We start from the raw sequence: 23,812 nt of genomic DNA, 5'->3' as shown, positions 1-23,812 counted from the left end.
GTCTTTTCTCCTCTTTTAAAATTCTCTTGTAGGATGAAATTATTGTCAGTGTACTAGGAACAACAAAGAAAACAAAGGAAAGGAGCACGTCTGGTCCATTTCCCCCCTTTTATATTATAGAAAGCTCATAATGAATTTCAGATCAGAATCCGTGTTCAGTTAGAAAGAGAGGGGAAGGCCACTAGATGGTGGTAAAAACCCAAGCCTTTGCTGTGAGATCTGTGGCAAGAGAAGTCCAGGGGGGCAAAGAAGGGGAGGAGGAGCCACAGTTTGAGTACTGAAGTCATTATTGCTTGGAGTCTATAAAAAGGCAGTTGCACAGTAAGTAATTTAAAGGTGGTCAGCTTTGACTCTATGGATTTACTAATTCCTTTCCCTCTATTTTTTTTTCATCTTTTGCCATCAAGGAGTCCCCAGCCCCAGATGTCAGGGGGGCTGAAACTTGGGCTCTCTGGAGGAAACGTTGCAGACGAGGAAAAGCAGCTGAAGGAGCGGCTCTGGTAAATAGGTACAGTAAATTCCTGATTGCAAAGAAAATGTGTCTTTTTGAAACTGAAAATTGTTTAGCATGATATGCTTTGAATTTGTATTTGCAACAAGTCACTGACAATCAGCTCTAAATATTCCTTTTATTGAAAATGTGATGACTTACAACTTTCCCTAAATATTGTCATTACCAGAAAACCATTGAATAAAATATTCTGGATTTGGAAGAGAAAACTTCTTTTACTAAAGAAATCTACTCATACCAGTTCTGTAACCTTAGTGTGTCCTGAAATGTATGGATTTGCCTTGGTTAGATGTTTAATACCATGCTTCTAAATGAGCATGTTAACACTGCACAGATAAGCTGTTTATAATATAGTTCATGCAAAATTAAGTGTACAAAGGTCAGGAAAGCATTTAAACCTTTTACTGAAAATGTTCAATCCTTTATTGTGTCAATAATAGAAACTTCTCTATATTGTATTCAAGTGAGTGGTTTCTGCTGGAGGTAATGCTACATCCTCCTGCATTTCTGGGGTCTGAGAGCTGGGACTGGGAAAACTGCTTTTTGTTTGCTTTTCAGCAGAATTTCCAGGACATTCTGGGGCAGTACTCCAGGGAACCAGATAGAATAAACAAAACTATGAATGAAGAGTGCAGGAATCTTTTCATCAGTTTGTGATTTTAATTTCCCAGTAAGGATAGGTAGAAAATCTCTGAGCCAACCAAAGTTTAATTTAGAATCAGTGAAGGAATGTGGTGGGACATGTACAAGCCAAATTAAATAGAAATGTCTGGTATTTATTGTCAACTTCTGCCTGTAATCTTCATGCTATATTTTTTTTAGGCAGGATCTTCTGCCTTTTGGAAAATGCATTTACCACACTCCTTGGCAAGCCCTTCAGAAGGAACAGAATGTGTTAGCTCCCAGAGATGAACACATCCTCTCAATTCAATGTTTCTGAACTAAACCTGAGTGCCTTTGGTAGCAACTTTACTGTGCCTACTGCGAAGAGCAAGTCATCGCCATGTGAGCAAGTGGTCGTCTCAGCTGAGGTGTTCCTAACTCTGGGCATTGTAAGCCTCCTTGAAAACATACTAGTTATATGTGCAATAGTTAAGAACAAGAACTTGCACTCACCCATGTATTTTTTTGTTTGCAGTTTAGCAGTGGCTGACATGCTGGTTAGTGTCTCTAATGCTTGGGAGACCATAACCATATACTTAATAAACAATAGACACATCATCATGGAAGATGCCTTTGTCCGTCATATAGACAATGTCTTTGATTCCATGATCTGTATATCTGTGGTGGCTTCCATGTGCAGTTTGCTGGCTATAGCAGTAGACAGATATATCACTATCTTCTACGCCCTGCGTTATCACAACATCATGACAGTGAAAAGGTCAGGGCTCATTATTGCATGCATCTGGACCTTTTGCACAGGCTGTGGCATTATCTTCATTCTTTACTATGAATCAACTTACGTGGTCATTTGTCTCATCACTATGTTTTTTACCATGCTGTTCCTCATGGTCTCACTGTACATCCATATGTTCCTCCTGGCTCGTACTCATGTGAAGAAAATCGCTGCTTTGCCTGGGTACAACTCTGTCCGTCAAAGAACCAGCATGAAAGGAGCCATCACTCTGACTATGCTTCTTGGCATCTTCATTGTTTGCTGGGCTCCATTCTTCCTTCATCTCATCCTGATGATCTCCTGCCCTCAAAACCTCTACTGTGTTTGCTTCATGTCTCACTTCAACATGTACCTCATCCTCATTATGTGCAACTCGGTGATTGACCCCTTGATCTACGCCTTTCGTAGCCAGGAAATGAGGAAGACCTTCAAAGAGATAATTTGTTGCTATAACCTGAGAATGCTCTGTGGGTTATCAAACAAATATTAAGATAACAAAACCAAACCAGGGAAGAGACTGGAAAGGCAACATCTTCCTGCATCCTGTAATTCTGGTGAAATGCCTATGGAACATTTTCTCCATTCAGCTGTCATGATTCCCACAGCAATCAGAAACCCTTTTTAAATATGTGATTTTACATTTCTTTCCCTCCACACACCTCTCTCATGCTGGTGGTTGGAGCTACTCAGTCCATCTGTATTATCAGGATAAAGGATATTTTGAATCTCATTTACTCTATGGAAGATTGGAATTTGCAAGAGGATTATACAGGGAAAACCTTATTTTTATTTCTGCTAAATGCAATGAGTGAGTTCTGACATGTGAATGAACCCACTAGCCTCTCAATGTGTGCTTCTTTTAGTGTTATTTCTCTCTCTAGATATAAAAAAAAATAATAAAAATTTATCTTTCTAAATATAAACAAGCATGGTTTATTTTGATGCCCAGAATTAAGATGGAAGTTTTTTGCTATTTCCTTCTGAAGACATAAAATCAGGGAAGTAGCTCCAATTATCAAGCTCCACGTACCTTGGTCGGCAGTTTTGATCAATATACATGCACATATCAGCAGTCTTGTATTCCAGTCATGACTGTTACTGTCAATAAAATCTGTATTGTGTAAGATGCCAATGTTTCCACGAGATTTTCCGGGCTGGATACAGCACTTTGTCATATATGACTATATATGTTCAAATCACTGTGAAGCAAGATGTACCACAGGTGGATTTTAAGGCTGAATATGAAGACTGAGCAGATTCTAGTTTCTTTTTTTTTTTTTTTTTAATTTGTCAGGGCTAGGGAAGCAAAGGGAGTACAGCCTGTAGATATTCGTGTAATATTTTTGTGGCGATGGAAAGATTGAGTGGCTGGCTGCCTTTCTATACACATTAGAAAACCCTTTTGGATGTGAAGAGCTGGTGTTACTGCAGATTGCGTCTTTCAAGTTGGGAGAGACAAAACAAGTTTGATAATCAAAAGGCATGGCAGGCAATGGCAAAAAAAAGGATTTAGAAACATCAAGTACATGTAGCTATAACAGAGTCCTGACTTTTGTTCCCCAAACAAACAGTTTTCCTCTTAGTTGAGAGGATCCTAAGCTGAAACCTTCATGCCTTTTGTGTGAGTAGTTTGCATCTAGTCATGCTTTCATAAATCTGCTGTTCTGCAACAGCTGTGTAAGGTGCAAAATCTGGGCTTACAAAAGAGGGAGGAACTTTGATATTTCTTGATGAGCATGAATGGTGCATATCTTGTGCTGTGATTTAAGTTATGGAAAGATTCCAAGTGGTGTTAAACTACTGACTAGATAGCTGAATATATCTTGAAAAAATGAACTCTTCCATCTGAAATCTGGAAGAATAATGCTTGTAATACTTGGTTTATATATGCTGTAAAACTCTTGTTTATCAGTAGACCGTTTATGATTTATTCCATGAGTGTTAGGTTACATTTTCAAGGTGAAATTCCTGATTGGGTTTTAGGAAATTTATTTGCCATAAGGATGGTCAAATGTGTGAACAGGTGCTCAGTGGTTGTGCAAAATCCATCTTAGAGATATTTAGAACTTGACATGGCCCTGAAAAATCTGCACTAAATTGAAAGCTGACTAACTTTGAAGTTGGCCCTGCTTTGAACTACTAGGAGCAGATTACCTCCATAGGTGCCTTCCAACCCAAATTATTCAGTGATTCTATGACACAGTTTGCATATTGTGATAAAATTATATTTTTTCCCTTCTAATTTTATCTCTTGTATAAGAAAAATTGGAAAGTATTCCCCTCCACATACTCAGAGCCTACTTTATGTCTTCATTTGCTTAGGAGGTTTCTGACAGGAGAGGTAAGGTGCAGCTTTAGCACCAGAGTTATACATTTTGTCTGCTTAAAATTTACTATTCCTCCAGCTTACATACATCCCCCTCTGACACAAGTGGGAATATTATTCTCAGTGGAGATCCCTTATTATGCTGACTGATATACTGATTATCAGTGCACTAGGGGATAGAATCTTCCTTCAGCTATATCTGAAAATGGGATTTCAGAGAATGCTGGAGGTCAGTAGTGAGAATCTTGCCTTGATTCAGCCCATCTCTTAATCCTATCCATAAATAGCCTCTAAATGTTGGCTCTTGCAACTATGAATATACAAGACAAAAGGAGACCATTCTACTGCATAGTGAAAGTCACCAGCTGATGTAAATAAATCATTAAATCATTACTGGATATTGCAAATAAGACAGTTTTGTACATAACTGTAAATCAACCAAGGAGAAACCAAAACTGTAATAGCTTTAGGTATTTTCTTGAATTGTATATTACTCTTTTTTGTTTTGTTTGAAGCCTGTTTGATGTTTAAACACAGACATATGAAAAAACTATTAAACTGGATTGCTGGAAACTCCCACATTTCTGGTTATTCAATGTAACATTTCTGCTGCATTATTCACAGAGGGGAATATTGCATTACAGACTTTCACGTCTCATTTAAACAGGTGCCTTCTTAAGAAACATTCTGAATGAGAGTTACAGACTCATACAGTGTATTTACACTCATACCTATGTTCCTCTGGGTGTCAACACCACATCTTCATTATAGGCTTTAAAGGTGGGGAGCTGAAACAACTTAAAAGTGAAATTAAAGTATTTTCAAAACACCCTAGAACATTTCTTGCAAAACAGGTTGTTTACACTCTAGTAATGAATATAAAATACATATCTCTGGGAGACCATGACAAGCTTTAACTTGTTTCTTTTTCCAGTTAGCTGCAGAATAAAAGGAACATTTAGCATACTGTCACATCTGTCAGAGCCTGGAAAACACAAAGTGTTGTGATAGACTGGGACGAGCCCGCATTGTGTAAGCAGGAAATTTGCTGTCACAGGACAGCCATGGAAAATTAATTGCTAGACTGTCATTGCACCATGTCCCTGCAGTTAATGACACTTCTCTTGCTTATCCAGCCAGACATTTATGGTTTAGTTTTAGTCACTGCAAAAAGAAAGCTCAAATCACACTATTTCTGCCCCAAAGCGCCAAAGCTAATTTTTATTGCCCACTGTTGCTTTGATGACAGAACACTTCACTGCTTCTAACTCATGTGTCACAATTTAAAAGTTCTTAATAAGCAAGTATTCTGATCTCCCTCCTGTCGCAGGTGGGATCAACTTCTATAAAGTCATCTGCATTTAAAGAAGATTAGTATCAGGGGGAATATTAAAAGAAAAAATCTGAATCCTGCCTCCATGCCAAGGCCACAATAAGGTTCCAGGAAGTACTAGTTTCCCTAAGACCCTTAGCATCTCCTGTAACACTAAATGGTTATAATTGCATGGAGCAACAAAATTGCTTCTTTGGGGAAGAAGTTGGTCCTGGGCTTCAGGATCCTGCTCCCCAAATGGGCACAAATCTTTCACAAAAAGCTCTAATTACTGAGTACCAGTGCCACTGAGTCTGAGCTGGAAGGGATGATTGTTTTCAAATCTACAATCTACAGGTCTACATCCTTTGTGCAACCAGTGTCCAGCAGTCCACTAACATAGCGTGGAACCCTTTTGAGAGTGGATTGCACATTCATTCCCACCTCTTAGGCTTATCCCCTCAGAACACCTTCTCAGAATGTCTCTCTGGAGACCGGAGTTGCATTTTTTGTGGATCAAATAAGTGCAAAATAAGCGCAGAAAGCACAGGAATTTCCTGCACACACAAACTTTAGGAAGGCAGAAAAGGTTTAAAATCTTTGGGAAAACAACTCAACTCCCTCACACAGTCTGCTCTCTGAAATATTCAAGGACTCTGTTTTACTCCAAAGTCATCTTGTGGATTCTCCTGCCTATTTTTCAGCAAATGCTTCCTCTGTTGCTCATCAGCTTCTTGCACAGGAGACCAAATCATGGTGACCACTGCTGCATTCAGGAATTGCAGAGGATGGTCCCAGTCTTCAGCTGTGCTGGTTTTCAAGTACAGTGCCCTTCCTGTTAGGCAGGTGAAGAACATTTGGGAACATGGACGTGGAAACAGGGATCCTCGCTTGGGGTCAGAAAGTCATGCAGGCTGTGGTGGAGCTGCCTGCACAAGATTCTCTGCTAATTTATCTCCGGGTGAGATGTTCTCCCTCCTTTTCTAATCTTAGCCTGTGTTACAACCTCAGGTGTGGGTATACCTTGGATCCTCCTGTTCTTCATGCAGGACAGAAGAGTCTGAAGTGTATGTGTACACCTACATACCTGTCTACACCAGTTTTTTCACTCCCAATTATAAAATAAAAGCAAAAATGACATCAACAGATGAAATGTCTGTGAGAATGTATAGTTCCTTTTCTTCCAACCTTTCTGCTTTTTGTTATTTGCTTTCCAATCTGCAGTGTGTTTTTCATGTATTTCCTCTCCCTGTGAACAAATCAGCAACAGTCAAAATCTGAAGCAGAAGAAAAAAACCTCAAGTACTTTTTTGCATCTTGAGGTTTTGAAAATTGTAGCAGATTAGTGTGACAGAACAGAGTTCCCCTCACACCAGTTAAACTAAAGATCTAGTAAATTTGTCAAATTCTTATGGCCTAAGCATTATTCCCACAATAGTTTCTTTTTGAGTAACTTGCCTAAAAAAGACCTAGGAATGCATGACTAGCTGTGCTGAGCAAGGAGCGAAGAGTTTTCATCAAAACAAAGGACAGCTCTTTAGGGACATTATGTAAAGTCTGGACTTGTGTCTGGCAATCCTCTGGAATGCGAGCAGAGCTCCCAGGAAGCTGTGGTTTAGGGACTTCTTGTGCAGGAGGTTATAGTTACAGATTTGTGACGAATAGCTCTAAATGAATGGGTCTTACACAAATTTACCTAATCACTCTTGGATCTCTTTATTTTAATCTGCAACATCTCGTTTCACAAATTAGATATGTTGAGTGGAAAAATGATTTTTTTTTCTCTTATAAAACATCTACTTGTAAGTTTTCTTCAATGCCCTACAGTCCTTATGTTGCAAAGAATAGAAGTAATTACTGCCCATTCATTTCCTTTGTGACATTCATTATCCTACTCCCCTATATTCTTTTATAAATTTTATCTTTGCCAGCTAAGAGCCCTGGCCCATTTAATCTCTACTGGTATCTTCATACCTTGTTGTTATTATGTTGTTTTCCTAGACTTATTATATTGTTTTTGGCTCAGAGGGGACCAGATAAGCAAATGATAATCCAGATCTAGATGGAAACTACATTTCCACAGTGCCAGATGCTGCTGCCTTCTTTGTTGTCTATGCAGTATGTAACAATATACTTTCATTTCGTACAACACACTCTATAATTTGGAAAATTTCAAGATCTCTAAAATGCTCATGGGAACAAAGGCTCTCTGTTCTCTAAACAAGCTTTCATTTTTGATGTTAAGGACATGCAAAACTTATGTCAAAACCACATTTCTTAGGGATGTTTCTGGACCAAGTACATGCCTTGGCCGTGCCCTATCTCTGTAGCAGAACTCATCTGCTGGACACAGCCTTCATTTCTCTACCTCTGATGGGATGGAAGCCTGGCCATAGAGACTGGAAGGGCCTTGTGTCCCAGCCATGCTCTGCCTGGCTGAGGATCAGGGATCTCAAGTTCAGACACGCACTTCTCCTCATAATTTCCTTGAGAAGGGTGGTAAGCCTGTAATTTGCACAGCTACCTCCAGATGGTGATTTATCACTCCCTTCCTTTCAATTAGGCTGGTTTTACGCCTGATTAAAGCACTATGAGAAATAGAATGATCAGCTTTGTATGCTGGCTCCAGATGATTTGCAAAGGCATCACATGAACTTTTTTGATGCTCTGTTGCATAAATGCCTTAATGAACAGTGACAAAACAAAAACCCACAACAAAATGAGATTCATTTTTCTCTTTAGTTTGCCAGTTTTTTAACAGGACACAATTGGTTTTGGCAGGCAATAAGTAAAGTTGCCCATGAATTAGCTTTTTCATTTTTTTCAAGGAAATGTGCCTACTTCACCTACTCTGAAAATATGACCATAGTAGTAACTATCATCCTTCTATAATACCTTTTCTTTGCTCTGAACTTCTTTCTGAAAAGCTTTGCATGGTTTTTTGAGTCAGAATGCAAGTCCCTGAAATTCTACATTCCCACAGTTCATAGTGCTGAGATAGCCTTACATAGACCTTACTATTATTTCTGCTTCCGAGGTTCCTTGTATTTTTTAAAGTCAGGGGAATCTGTCCAGGATATTTTTCCATTCAAAGAATAGTAGGAAAGATTCCTCTGCTGTCACCATCATATTTTCTGAAAAATTCTCTTTGCCCAGGGTTCTTCTCCTGGGAAGCTGAGAAGCTTTAGAGAAGAATGAAAACAATAATTATCTGTTTGCTTCTCCTGTGTTTTGCTGCTTTGGAATGTGGTTGGAGATTGTTTATCCAACAGGTGGTTGTTTGACTGGTTTCATGTGAATTGTTTTCACTTAATGACAAATCACCATCCAGCTGTGTCAGGACTCTGCAAGCAGTCACGAGTTTTTCATTATCATTCTTTGTAACCTTCTGTCTGTATCCTTTCTTTATTCTTTAGTATAGTTTTAGTATAGCATTACTTTAATATAATATAAGTACATAAAAAACAAAAAATTAGCCTTCTAAGAACATGGAGTCAGATTCACCAATTCCTCTTTTGTCCTGGGAACCCAGAAAATACCACACTCTGCTTTAACCTTGTTATAAATATATAGCAACATCATGATTAGTAGTGCCAACCTTGACCTAAGCTCAGAGATGTCACTTTGATTTTTTAAGATTTTTCTAAACCTTCTGATATTTACACTCTTGTAGCAAACTTTCTCACACACTTTCTGTAAATAACTTGTTTTGCATTCTTTTATAGAGGAAGAGAAAGTTGATAGACTGTTGGTTTGTCCAGTGCCATTGGAGAGGTGGCACTTTCACCTTCCAATCCACTGTCACTTTTAAAAAAGTATAAATGTTAGAGTCAGAAAATAAACTTCCCTTTTCTTCACCTTAAGAGCAGCGGTGCGTGCGCTTGTGTTATTTCGTGTCCTATAGTGACACAGAGATACTTCACCTAAACTAAAAGCAGCTCTTTCACAAAAGCTTTTCCCAGAGAACATAAGGAGCCCTGGCTATAAAAAGGAGATGACATTCCCGCTCTCTGCTCACATAGTGGTAGGTAAGTGGAGGAGCTTGGGCTAGAAAGAATTTCAAGTCTTTGTCAAGTTCACACCTGACTCTTAACAAAAGATGAAGATAAATAGCCGTGTCCTGCTGTGAGGACTAGGCTGCGTTAAAAAGCGTCCTGGTACACATACTTGTGCCAAATTCAATTTTAGAGGAGTAGAGTCAGTGAGTTGCTGTAAACGTGGCTGAAAGTCTGTGTGCAAGACCCTCACCAGGTGTGACTGAATCCCATTCCACTGCAGTGTCTTGTAAGACATCTTTTCCCCACAGAGCCACATGGTAGGAATTCAGGATAGGGGACCTCTCAAGCTCCTTCTCCTTCAGAAAGGAAAATAACAAAATTTTAAGCATTAATGGAAAATCAGTATGTTCAGGAAGAAATTTATTTCTTATGTTCCTCAGACCAAGAACCCATCTTGGTGAGTCCCCAAGCTCCAGTGCTATGGCTGGGGGTCTCTGCAAAGTCATGTCATATGGAAACTGCTTAAGTCGCTTGGAAAAGGTAAGTTAAGCCTTTGACTTCTCCTGGTCTAAAGTGCTCTGCTTGGTACTTGGTATAGTTTGGAAAGCAGGTGCTTGAATAGTCCTCCTTTCAAATGGCAAAGAAAAGAGATGAATCACTTGACTTTCAATTCAAGTTCCAATGAGAGTTCCTGTTCCTGCATAAAACAGATAAAAAATGAAGAGGTAGAAAGTTAATCCTGAATGAAATCCAAGTTTTTAATCTCACAATAAAACTGCTAAATATTCAGGTTTTCACATTGAAAAGGGACATTGGTGTGGCCACCTCTGACTCTGGAGGTGGATATTTGAAGGTCGATTTTTTGGAAGAAAAAGATAGTATTTGTTGCATAGTCTGATGGTTTAGTTGCACTCTGGAAAGTTGAATGGTCCCATTGGTGAAATAAGAGGAGAAACATATATTTTACTAATTTTGATTGAAGTAATTTTTAAAATGGTATTTGTAGTCTGTGGGCTCTTGGTGTTCCTGCTGTCCAAAGCAGAGGTGCTCAGCTTCCAGAAAACTGGAAGGTGCAAGGGATTTAGGTATAAGTGACAGGTGAATTTACACTGCCAGCTCCTTGGTTTTTCCTGGTGCTCCAGTCAGGTGCAATTAATAACTGAACTTAGCCATGGCATTTCAAGAAATACACTCATTTAGAGTGGGGAATATTGAAAATATGTCCAGCTTAATTGGATGGAAATGGAAAAAAGGAAAGCCACCCTAGAGCTACCTCTTGTGAGACAGACCTGGCATGCAGACAAACCGGGGATCAAAGGCCTCTTGCACAATGTAATGAGTAAATAGATGACAAACACAACATTATCTCTGGTGGACCTTTAGAGGGGAAAGCAGGCAATATGAGAAACACTGTGTGTATTTCAGATGACCTTTTGTTGAAAATGTCAGTTAGAAGACTGTACTGAATTTTTAAAGAGGGTAATAAATAACTGGGCTGAATAATGAAAGGTTAAATTCTGAGGGAAGAACCAAAGTGAGGATGCAGGGAGGCTGGACATCCAGCACTACACATACTTTAAAACTTAGTTGCCAGTGTAGTGCCAGCATTTTTGGTGCTGGGTAAGAACAAAACCATCTGATGACAATGACTAGGGCTAACAGTAATGAAGGAAAACTGTGGTGTACTAGCAGAGCTGATAAAGAAGGTTCCCTGTGGAGGCTGCTACCAGACCTTGTCCTAAGACCACTGCCTGCAGCAGTGCCCCTCATCTATGCTCCAGGCCTGGATAGGGATGTCCACGTGGTCCTAAAAGTCATGCATTTTGGAAGAGATATACTAAGCCTTCTCCATAAATAAATAGGAAGGTATTTAAACATCTTCAATTTGATTTTTGTTGTGTTTTGTTTTGCAGTTCATTTTTCAATGATATTTTTGATCTTTCCTCTTGATTGGGTACAACAACTTCTGATCAGAACTAATTAGGCAGATATTTAGAATACTGTAGCATCTCTCTTTTGAGAGTCTCAAAGTATTTTTCAAACACTAATGAATGAAGTCTCAAACAATGGTTGCAAGATTGCTTGCAGAAGCCTAGCATTGTCCTGAGGGTGCAGGCATGGAGGTAAATATGAGTTATTTTTGAAAGTAGAGCTCTAAAATACTGACTTCATACCTTTGTGATTAAATAACCCTTCTCTTTTTGTTTTCTTCTTTTAGTTTCTCAGCTATGGCTGGTTGCCTGTGAATGATAACTTTGCAACATCCCTGAAACGTCCTTGCAATGTGAAAAACTGAAGCAGCAGCTACGATCACTGCTGTTTGAATAAACAAATAAATGCATTGCTAAAACACAGGTTAAGGACAGAGAGTAGGACACTGTGACATTCAGAAGGTGAAAGTGTCTGGAGGCTTTTTTAGACTGAGAGCATTTTGCACACAAGTAATCCCTCTTACTAGTGCATCCTTAGTCCTCTGAAATGCTTGTGCTGAGCACGATTGTCCTTTGAAACAAACAAATTACACTCCAGTTTCTATATTAATTACTTTAAACAGTCCAGCTGATAGGATTTCAAGGCTTAAGAGTGTCATATTCATTGCTACTCTTAGCAATTGTCTCAGTTGTTAGGTAAGGTCATGCTTTATTAGACTGCTGTCCCTTTTTCTAATAAGCCAGGTCACAGGGGAAGGACACCTTAAAAGTTGTACTTGAGGGGTTCCTGCACTTTCCTGTGGAGGTTTTAATTTAAATGTACTTTCAACATAATGTCTGTTTTCATTCAAAATACACTTCAGACAGGGAAACTTTGTAAGGGAGAGACAGGATAGCACACAGGTAGCAAAGAACCTCTATCCCGAAGTGACCAGCATAGTTCAACTTGACAAACTACTGATTCTTAAACTTAATAATTCCTACCAGATACTGTAATTTGAATATTTACATCTCTCTTTTAGTTTGGCCTGCAGTGTGGGGCTGAGGAGTTCCAGAAGGAGGCATGCTCAGACTGTACTTCAAGGACTTTAAAAGGATGACGGTAGTCTTGAAACATTATTTGTAGTGCAAATGCCCTGGCAAAACCACAAACAAGGCAAAGACAGACATTTGTGTCAAATTCTCCCTGCTGTTCCCTGGGAGAATTTGAAAATTCTCTGTAAAAAAGTCGAGTTAGAATATGAAATGCTGTTTCTTACCTTTGAAATGGAAAAATAGATGGAAATTAGACAGAGATTTGTTAATGACATCCACAGTTTTAAGCTAAGATTTTGTTACAACCTGAGTTATCTACAAAATAGTGAAAGTGACTTTTGTTCTACAGAAATCATTCTTCTTCTATAAGGTAGGATTCACTTAAAAATCTTTTCTACTTCTTTCCTAAGGCATATTTGACTCCTAATTTTTGGGGGGCATTAGGGTTGCTGCTGATTAGCTTTCTGGGACCTTCTACCAGCATTTGTCTGCTTGTGGTGCAGATGAAGCAGCTGTAATCCCAAATTCACAGAACACTCTGCATTGGAAGGGACCCACAAGGATCACCGAGTGCAGCTCTTAAGTAAATGGGGGTTGAACCCACGACCTTTGTGTTATTAGCACCAGGCTCTAAAGAACTCGACCAATCTCAAGGTAAATTTTTTTCAGTTTTAAACCTTCACGAATCTACTGATCCAGACGATCATTATTATGGGTTAACTGTTCCCTAAGTAACCATGGATTTTGATAGCAGCTCATAATAAGCACTGCTTGTACCTCCTGCAGCAACACATTGCTCTGCACTGCAGAAACAGACACCATTTTAAATGGATTCATCCTATGGGAAAGAGACAATCAGTGGTGAATGAAAACAAAGTTTTTTGAAATACCTGTTTTTCTAAGGCTGCTGTCTTTGATTACTCACCTTTTGCATAAGCACTTGATCTAAAATCCCCTTAGTCTATCTGCAATTAGACAGTTTGAAGGCATTTTTTTTCAGTTTGCAGGTTTTCCTTTGAAAAGATCTGTAGCTGACTGGCACCCGCTGTTCATTAACTTTATGGTAGCATTCTTGATTTGGCCTCTAGTTCAAGCAAATTCAAGCAGAAAAAAAAATGAGAACAGGCTGTTCTTCACAACTGCAAACTGTATTTCTGAAATCTGCAGGACTGCATACTTGATGACTTGGGGGCAGGGAAACCACACCAGCGATCCTGCTACCCAACATCCCAGCGGATCAAAGGAAAACATGGCACATGGGCTGACTTGAGGGTCCCAGGTCATTTAGCCACCTGTAATTTGGTGTTGTCTTTGGGTGTAACAGCTGCGTGCTGACAGTGCCAGCAATGTTATGCTTCCCACAGCCCTGGCACCAGGTTGCCTAGAGATTCTTTACAGATCTCTGCATTGTGGCCCAATGTAGAGGTAGATGGACCCTGGGTAAATTGCTTAGCTGGATCATTGTGTTCATGTTCTGTACTTGACAAATTCAAGTGCCTGAAGATATGACATGACTCATCACACAATTTATTTTTGCAAAAGGTCATTAATCTCTGTCCCTTCTCCATACAGTGTGCATACTTCATATTGGAGCTAGAATAAAGCAAGAAAACACCTGTAAAAGACTACGTAGTGACAATCAATGAAGTAATTTTTTTCCACAAACATTTGAAAATGTAACTTTTCCTGTCTGGTGCCATTATTGCATTAAAATAAAAAATTGAGAGGCTGTGAAAAAAGCCTGCAGAAGCTACATTGTTATTAGTGAGGAATTAATTCACCAATCACCTAGCTGCAGAAATCACAGGATGAGATTTTTATGGTCTTTATTATGAAAGTCAAGCTGGTGGATTGTTTTGATCCATTCTGGTCTTAAAATTTTGAAATAAGTTTAATGAAAATTTAGCAGATATTCAGGTCTCTTTCCCAACAAAGAATGGGAACAGTGAAAACTCTGTTCTTCTTAATGTGTAAATAAATATGGTCCAAAGGAAATCTTCCTACATTTATAAAGGTGAAGGTTCATGATGAAAGTTTTCATGAGTTCAGATTAAGACCAGAGCATAAGAAATGGATGAAATTTAACACTAATGTGATTGAGTCAGAAATCACGTTTGTACAAGTGACTAGCCTGAACTGTGAAACAACATTGTATAAAGTTCTGCTTGAACTAAGAAGCAGTGGTGGAATAAATTGATTCATTAAAACCCCCCACCAAAACACAAAGAAGAATTAAGTTAATGGAATAATATATGCTAAAATCAATTTATCCAGATCTAGCAGTGACATGACCCATTTTATTAATAATTTAATTTCCTGTAATTGTTTAACCTTATTCAAATCAACCATGATTAGCCTTATTTGATTTTATTTTGCACTGATTATTGTCACTGCTCCTCTAATCACCCATAGCTTTGGCTATTTGTGTATTTTGTTTCTAAAATTTTTAATATAGGTAGCGAGGAATTACAAAAGTTGGAGGAGGTGAAATGCAAGGGAATAATAAAAATTGCCTTAAATTCATATCTGCTAATGTTCCTATTTAAATTCCTGCAAGGGAAGGGAGGAGCTGTCATTTCAAACAACTGTTCAACCATCAGGATGAACATGAGTTTAAATAAAATTGTAAAAAATAAATGAAATAATATTTCCTGAATGAGGTGCAAGAATTCCTTTGGGACAAATTTAGAAATAAGCATTTGACTATGGGTTCTAGAGCAGTTCTGGAGTTTCCAAGTGTATGTTTGAAATTTAACTGGGTTTGAGCACAAATCCCTGTTTAAATCTAACATATATGGTGTCTGGATATCATTTTAGTAGCCCCATAATCTAGTGGTTTAAAAATTATTTTCAAACAGATGCCTTTATTGCTACTGCTTGCACATTGCAAATTTCTGTTTATTTATATTTTCTTCTTCTTTACTGGATCCACTCAAAATTTGTTTGAGGTCCACATAAAATGCGTTTGGGATCTGCCAGTCCAGACGGTTTTGCCAGATTCTCTGTCTGCAGACCAGGGACTGCAGGCCATTAGGAGTTACCAGCTCCTTGACTTTTTGTGGCTTTGGCATAGGGAGGGGCAGTGAAGGGTGGTGAGATACAAAAATTTGGGTGAGATACAATTTAATTAAGAAGTGGATTGGAAAAGGTGTAAATAAGCATCATGAGTCCTTATGCAACAGGCTGGGTATTTAGAAAGAGGACACACATTTCAGATGTTCTCTGATGGTACATTTTTGTTTTCTTCTACACAAGAGCAAAGACATGGAGAATTTTAAAGGACATGATTAATTGCCAGTTATATGAACGGTACTATACTGATCTTCAATTTTCATACACAATTATATAATCTATGATAACCTATAATTAAGTGACAAAATAAAAGGTAGTCATTACTGGGACTCTGGAGATATTCTTCCCTTGAATGACTGTTTCTTTAAAATTCTTACTATAGTCTTGAATTATTCTGATTCAAGTTTTTTAAATCTTAATGGACTTAAAAGAAAATGAATGAATTAAAAAACCCCATTATGCCTCAGCCTTTTTTCCTGAAACTAAATGTGAGTGAAAATGTGAGAGAAAAACCAGTAAACACAGGGTAGGAATTTCCCAAAGACTGTCTCAGCAGTAGAATGCCATTAGACATTAAATATCTCTAAATACCCATTCTTAGTAGAACTCCAGGAAATCTGGAGTACAATGGACTTTTTAAATGAATGGAGAGGTGAAGAGACAGACTATTTGGATCATGCAGAGAGATGCTTCACATTGCACATCATTCTACTTAATTCAACAATTTATGGGCCAGTTCTATATGAGGCAAGATTTTTCTCCTTCTTTGTGACAGACTGAAAGTTGAAGCCTGGCTATAGAGGGAATAAAAGACCTTGCACAACTGCAAGAAGAAAAGGGGAAAAAAATTAATTCATTGCTCCAGTCTTCTCATAGTCATGCATTTCCCTCAAGCAGGCGAGAAGGGAAATGGAAAGTGCTGCCCCTCTTTCTTAGTGTGAGACACTGTGGGAAGTAATTTTGCCCACTTACAACCAAGCAACAGCTCAAGAACACTTTATCCTCTTGCTCCTCTTTATCCATTCAGTGCCAAGTGTCTAATTTGCCTTGGCCTGGAAACAGAACTTGACTATACTAGAATTTTTTTCACCTCTGGTACTTTAAATGATCTTATTTTTGTAATCCAGATTTGCTTTTGGAGCTCTTAGAGTCAGTTGCAGTCAAGAATGGTGTAGGCAGAATAGATCTGATAAAAAGGGAGAAATTCCCAACAAGTACCTGCTGCTATTTCCTGACTTGCTCTGAAGAATTTTCCTACCAGATTGCAACATTTGTCTGCAGCTGGATCATGGTGTGTTTCTCATTGGAGCAGGGTCATAGAATTGCAGAATGGTACAGACTGGAAGAGACCTTTAAGACCACCTTCTTCCAACCTCCTCCCTGCCATGGGCAGGGACACCTCTCACCAGCCCAGGTTGCTCACAGCCCTGTACAACCTGGTCTTGGACACTTCCAGGGATGGGGCAGCCACAGCTTCTCTGGGTAACCTGTTCCACTGCCTCATCATCCTCACAGTAAAGAATGTCTTCCTAATATCCAATCTAAATCCATCATCTTTCAGTTTGAAGCCATTTCCCCTTGTCCTGTCATTATATAGTCTTGTAAAAAGTCCCTTTCCATATGTTTTGATGAACACATTTCTAACTAGAAGCTCTATTTATCTCATAACAGTCACAGAAAAATCTAAACCATAGCTACCAAAAGAGAAAGACACTGTGGATCTTTTCTTCCTACGTATTTGAACTCCAGTTTTTCCATTAGCAATTGGATTCTCCATAACCAATTGAATTTACAATAAAGATGTCAGACACAGAGGCTTGCATTTCCATGTTCAGTTATTTTCTTCTGTAATTATCAGGAACAAAACTTTTCTATCCAATGACTATCTTATACCTTGAAAGTTATATATATGAACCTTCTGAAGATACAGGATGTTCTCTGAGTGTGTCTAAGACACCTCTTCTGTAGGAGCACAAGTGGTGCAAGTCCTGTTTCTCTGCATATGCTTTTAAAAGGATGTTCCTCTGAAGGAGTATCATCTTATGTTGTCTAATTCTCAGAAAAATCAATAATTTCTAGCCAGTTAAGATTTCTTTTTTAAATTATGCTGAGACTTTTTGTCTCTAAAGGACTGGATTTAAAATATTTGTATTCATTCCGGCTAATAATTTTGCTGTCTCCTTTTACATTAGTTGAAGTATGGCAACACTTGATATTTCACTGATTTGTTGCTACAAAGCATGGAGCTAGGAGACTTTTCTGGAGAGGTGGTTTATGCAATAAAGATCAATATTTCTTTAAAGACTGGAAACAGGGTGAAAACTTGAAACTTATTGTTTCTCTGATATAGTTTTGCTCCAGTGAACAGCTAATACCTGTTAAATAACTCTCAAGAACATGTGACAGAGATAATTTCCTAAAAATGGCAGCTTTGAAAAGGAATGTGGCTGCAGTTGAACGTGCTTAGGCTTTGGACAGCTGTAAGAATATCTGCTAGTCTAGATTAGAGCTGTGGACTTCTACTAGTGCATCCCAACCCAATTTGCAGAAATACACTTTGTTCCAAGGTTGGTCATGTAGATTGCCTGAACTGTATTAGCATAAATTCCCTTAATGGTCACAAGAAAAGGATTGTACCATTTATTTCTGCTCTGTTCTGTAGGAGCATTCGACTGCCTTGCTCCAGAAACCACAGCATTTCCTTTTGACAAGTGGGGAAGTGCAGGTCCTTGATTGTTCCTAATGTCCCAGTTGAATGCAAAATACAGCACTGTGAGTGAAACCAGGAATGTACATCCTGCTTCTCCACTTTCACTTAATGAACTTCTGTGCAAGTTCACCTCAGCTAAGTGGTGGCTCTGTAAAGCAGAAATGAGCAAGCAAATTCCATATAAACAGTAAAACATTTTTGTTCTCATCTGTCTATTTAACTCATGAGAAAGCATCCATTTGTAACAATACACTTTTTGCATAAAGGAAGAGTAAGCACAACATAGAAACCTCCAAAAGCTTTAACCTCTTCTTTTCCAATAAGAGGGTAAAGCAATCTTATTTCTAGCACTTTCTGTGTCTGTTTTAACATAATTTACTCCTGTATTTGGTAGCTAGTACAGTAGTATTCTATAGTAGTAGAGTATCTGCTCAACATATATGTGAAAAATCCATAAATGACTTAGAATTTGAAATTCCATGCGTAAAAGCAATGAGGAAGACATAATTTGAATGGGAAGTTAATGGCCTATTTTCCCACATTTTCTCTAACTTCAAAGTAGGTTAAGTATTTTGTGACACTAAGGATCTTACTGGTGCTACTTTTATTTTCTCCTTTAAAGTTTACTGATAGTTTTTACAAAGCTTGGGTTTGTTTTTTTTTTTTTTTTTGTTTGTTTGTTTGTTCGTTTGGGTTTTTTTGGTTTTTTTTTTACCTTATGTGATCATACTTTCTACAGCAGAAGCAAATATAATTTCTTCACACTGAGGTACAGGTTTTGGTTGGATCAATTTTCTCCACAGTGGCTTGTATGGCTCTATATTTTGGATTGGTGACCAAAACAGTGTTGACAGAAAACTGATGTTTTAGTTATTGCTGCTCAGTGCTTACAGAGCAGCAAGGTCCCTTTTGAGCTCCTTAGGCTGTGAGGAGGCTGAGAGTGCAAAAGAAGCTGTGAGGTGACACAGGTAGAACAGCTGACCCCACCTGGCCAAAGGGGCATTGCATACCACACGGTGTCATGCTCAGCGATAAAAATATTCAAGGAAAGAAGGACAAAGGAGCAACATTCAGAGACATGCTGTTTGTCTTCAAAAGCCACTGATGTGATAGGGTCCTGCATTCCTGCGGATGGAAAGGCTGAACACCTGCCTGCCCATGGAAAGTGGTAATTGAATTCCTTGTTTTGCTTTGCTTGTGTGCCCAATATTCACTTTATCAGTTAAACTCTCTGTATCTCAACCCACAAGCTGTCATACTTTTACCCTTCTATTCTCTGCCCCATACCAGTGCCGGGGAGGGAGTGAGTTGTGTGGGGCTGAGCTACCACCTGTGGTTCACCCACAACAACTGCCTACTTAGAACAGAGCAGCACTGAACTCATGTATAACCAGCAGAAATGAAAGAGAGTTTCACTGAAGCAAAAGCCTTGCCCTTCTTCTTAGAAACCTGTGGTGCATGAGCTGCAGATGTCACTATCGTCCTCTGAGGATTTTATTCCAAGCAAAACTCTGTGGAAGAATAATTTCCTAAGGCAAATTATGATGCTGCAGGTCTAAATATTGCAGGGTAATTAGAGGAGTTCTCTGCAAAACCCTGCCAAGTTCTCTAGCTCTTTTTGTCATTCAGAGAAGAGCTTCTGTTCCTCTCAAAGCCTTGGTTGTGCAGCTGGGGGTGAGGGATTATACAGGTGCAGAAATAAGTAGATAAAAAGCTGAATACAACTCCACTGAAACATGACTAAAACGGCGACAGAGGCACTTCACAGGGCGCAAGTGACCCGTGCTGTTTTGAAGACATGACACTGGAGTTCGTTCTGACTTCACATTCTTGTAAAAGCTGAAAGAAAAGGAGGAAATTTCCTTCAAGCAGTTTTGATCTGCTTGAGCAGTTCAAGTGAACTGAAGGCTCTGTGATGAAAGGTGAAGTTGTCAAAGATGATTCAAGAAGTTTAGGGACAGGTAGAGAAAGTAATGGGTTGAGCAGGATGACAGAAGTCATGGAAGGATAGTGGGGCCACCACAAAAGAGCTAGACCCCTTTTCTGTTTTCTCTCCTTTTCATTGCCCTGTTATGATGAGGTCAATGAAGATTATATACTTTCAGCTTCAGAATGATTCATATTTTAAAAATGAAGCTGTCTCTTTATTAAGATATTCATGTCTTACATATCATCTGGTAGCATCCCAGCACATGCAGACTGACTGACATATTTTTCCACTTCTCTTTCACAACATGTACTGTCCTTGCCAAGTTCTTTATAGCATCTATTTAAAGAGGATTTTGTTGCTGAAGTGTTTTTGTGAAACCTATTGACAACTGAAGGGAACTAGTGGAATTTAAGGGTTATTAGCTGAATAAAAAAGGGTTTTACTCTTTCCTGGCTACTTTACTGTTACAGCATGGTAGCTCTTTAGTTGTTTTTTTTTCTGTACTATTTGAATATGCAATTCCCTGAATCATTCTCATTTATACCACTGCTAAGTGCAGAGCAATGGCTGTTGTTATCAACCTTCCTTTGTCAGCTTCAGGTTCCTTTTGTTGTTCATAGTTCCTTCCTTCCTTCCTTCCTTCCTTCCTTCCTTCCTTCCTTCCTTCCTTCCTTCCTTCCTTCCTTCCTTCCTTCCTTCCTTCCTTCCTTCCTTCCTTCCTTCCCTCCTTCCCTCCTTCCTTCCCTCCTTCCTCCCTTCCCTCCTTCCCTCCTTCCCTCCTTCCCTCCTTCCCTCCTTCCCTCCTTCCCTCCTTCCTTCCCTCCTTCCTCCCTTCCCTCCTTCCCTCCTTCCCTCCTTCCCTCCTTCCCTCCTTCCCTCCTTCCTTCCCTCCCTCCTTCCCTGTGAATCCTCAATTACTCATTGTAATTATAATAATAAAAGAAGCCAAAACATGTTTTTCTGAAACACAGATATTTCTCACTGGCTGTGTAAGGGACTAATTATTAACTATTCACTCTGGCTTTCTGCAAATTTAGTAACTATTTTTTTTTTGACATCACAATTAAGTTTGCTTTTTCTTCTCTGTTTCAAAATCTCTAGTTATGCAACTACTAGAGATGAAGAGGACTGTGGTTACCAACCTTTGTTCCCAAGATATCTGCCTTCACATTATCAAAATGTCCTTGTTCCATTTATCATCTCAAGTAACATTTACAGTTTTCTACTTTGTGAAAAAAAACAAACTAAAAACCAAACAACTGATTTTGTAGTGTTTCTGTTTGAAATATTTTAGTTTTGTTGTCAGCTTTTGCAAATAGAATTAATAGAGGGTTTTTGAAAGAAAAGTAATGTCTTTGGAGAAGAGTATTTTAGTTATCTGGGGAAAAGATAAATTTATACACAAGAAAATTAATCTATGAAGAGCTTTTTGAGCAATTATAATATTTAATACACTGTTTGTCAAAAAAGCAGTTACAGTGGCTGGGAAGGCAATGAAGAACACTATGAATATAGCTGCCATGGTGATAATGATGTTGAAAGCACTTAGATTCAATCTGACATGACTAGGTAGAGAAATAGCTTTTACTTTAATCAATAGAAAAAGGAAGTGAAGAACTTATTGTTTTCTGGTAGCCTTTGATTTAAGTAAATGTAATAAGAATTTCAGTGAAAGATAAAGAAAAATATTTCATCTCTTACCAGTGTGACACATCTGTTAATAACGCAGCCTGGAATGAGCATTTTAGAAGGGAATATATTACCGTCCTTGATGGAGATTCCAGTGTTGTTCCTTGGTTAATTACTGTAATTGTTCGATTTTTCCTTTGTAAGAGACACACATTTTTGATCAGCAGAGCTTTCAGAGGCCAGCCAAAGTAATGACCTGTCTGCAAAATATGCTAGGGTTTTCTTTCAGTAATAATTTCATTGGCTTTAAATCAAGTGCTGTCATGGCTGAGTGCATAAAATTATTCTGTGCTTACCTTGAACTGCAAAATTTTCATGTTTTTAAAACCATTGAGTGCAGCAAGAGATTGGGAAACACCTGTCTGTAAAAGTGATGAACAGAAGTAGCAAGCCCCTTGCATTCTGGCAAATAAAATTCTATTCTGAAATGAGGCATAACATATCAGACATGCTTTCATTATGCTTTCATTTTGAGAAATTTTGGACCATTCCTTGGACTGCAGTTCCATCTTTGGCAGTAACATGAAAACTGCCTTCATTAAGGTCTTGAACCTCATAAGTACTGTAGATAGCAACATTATTTCTGTTATTTCCTGTTTCTGCAAGGATGGGAATGTTTTAATTCCCCTACAACCACTGTTCCTTCATGTCCATTTCTTAGTGGGAAATAGCCAGTCCATTGTACTTTGATCAAATTGGCATCATTATTTGGGCTGCTTCTGTTTGTCCTGTCCAAAAATATATTTTCCATACCTTTCAGCTTCTGTCTCTGAAGATTTTGTACTGCTTTATTGAGTGGCCAAATTTTCTTCTGAAGGAGGAAAATAGCTCAATGATGATGGAACACTATCTATCTATCTGTCTGTCTGTCTATAATTTTCTATCTATCCTTTCCTTTATTTGTCTGACAAGTGGCACATGTAGGTGATCTAACTGCTGACAGCTCATCAAACACATCTGAACATCCTGATAAAATCTTTTAGGTGTCTATTTTTAACCTTCCTATTTTGTTCCCATGTACAAATAGCTCTATGGAACTGCATCCCATGTCAGAGATATGCAGAGAGTGCTGGCAGCTCAGAATACATGGTTCAAGAACTCAGTCAATCTAGTGGAGAAAAAATTGTGAGTAGTTAGTTAAATGTCAAAGAGTCACCTACTATTTCTTTTTAGTTGTTTTCAGGGTAGGAAGAGCTCACCCCCTGTAAATGAAGGCAAGAGGACTGGTGTCTGTAACAACCCCCATAGAGAGACTCCGTTTAGATCAGATCCTGCACGGGCATGTGTTCCTCTGGCTCTTCCAATTTCCCCTACAGCAGCACAGACACTTGCGACCTTTCTAAGGGACCTAAAGCCATCCTGGTGTAATAGCTCATTTCTTTATTAGGAAACTTGTGCAACCAGCTGAAAACTATAGTTGGGAAAGACATTTTTCCTAGAACAAAAGGGTACTGTACAACAGGCATCTGTACACAGATCCAAAGGTCATGGGCTGAAAAACAAAGGAGAGATTTAAGCAAGCTGTGAATCAGCATGAAAGATATGCAGTCCCCTGTCAGTTTTTTCTCTTGTCCTGATGGGTTGTCAATTTATGGTTTCCTTGTGTCTTAGAAAAGGATCTGGTTTTATTTCTTCTCCCTGTTGTTTGCTGCTGCCTGCTTAGCTTTAGGTGTGGGTACAATTGTGTTTCAAGTATATGTAATTGTGGTTTTGGTAACTTGTCAAATCATCTATAAAAGATGCCAAAGATAATATACAATTTTTTTAAAGACAGCTGAGGACAGACTGACTCTTGATCTAAACTTTGAGCATCTGCACATACATTTGAAATGTAGGCAGCAAGAGGTGACCAGGGAATGGAGAGGAAGCAATGCAGGCTGGAGTGTGGGTACTGCCTTCCAT

General features: G+C 38.7%; 1 protein-coding gene across 3 annotated transcripts; it reads left to right on the top strand.

The window, feature by feature from the left end:
* Positions 1-253: 253 nt before the first annotated feature.
* MC5R (melanocortin 5 receptor) lies at positions 254-4,806 on the top strand. Of its 3 annotated transcripts, none has more exons than XM_074548090.1 (2): positions 254-500; positions 1,334-4,806. In XM_074548090.1, the coding sequence occupies exon 2, from the start codon at positions 1,420-1,422 to the stop codon at positions 2,395-2,397; it is 978 nt and encodes a 325-aa protein (XP_074404191.1). In that variant the 5' UTR covers positions 254-500; positions 1,334-1,419; the 3' UTR covers positions 2,398-4,806. The 3 variants fall into 3 exon arrangements, with proteins under 3 accessions (XP_074404191.1, XP_005486790.2, XP_074404200.1); XM_005486733.4 differs by having other exon boundaries at positions 255-508; XM_074548099.1 differs by lacking the exon at positions 254-500 and having other exon boundaries at positions 1,423-1,563; positions 1,650-4,806.
* The last annotated feature ends 19,006 nt before the right edge of the window (positions 4,807-23,812 follow it).

This window comes from Zonotrichia albicollis, chromosome 1 (genome assembly GCF_047830755.1).
Source record: "Zonotrichia albicollis isolate bZonAlb1 chromosome 1, bZonAlb1.hap1, whole genome shotgun sequence".
NCBI classification, from domain to species: Eukaryota; Metazoa; Chordata; class Aves; order Passeriformes; family Passerellidae; genus Zonotrichia; species Zonotrichia albicollis.
This window is presented reverse-complemented; position numbering and strand designations above follow the sequence as displayed.

Excerpts from the sequence above, each read along its gene's own strand:
- MC5R (XM_074548090.1), top strand. The coding sequence starts at position 1,420 with ATGAACACATCCTCTCAATTCAATGTTTCTGAACTAAACCTGAGTGCC.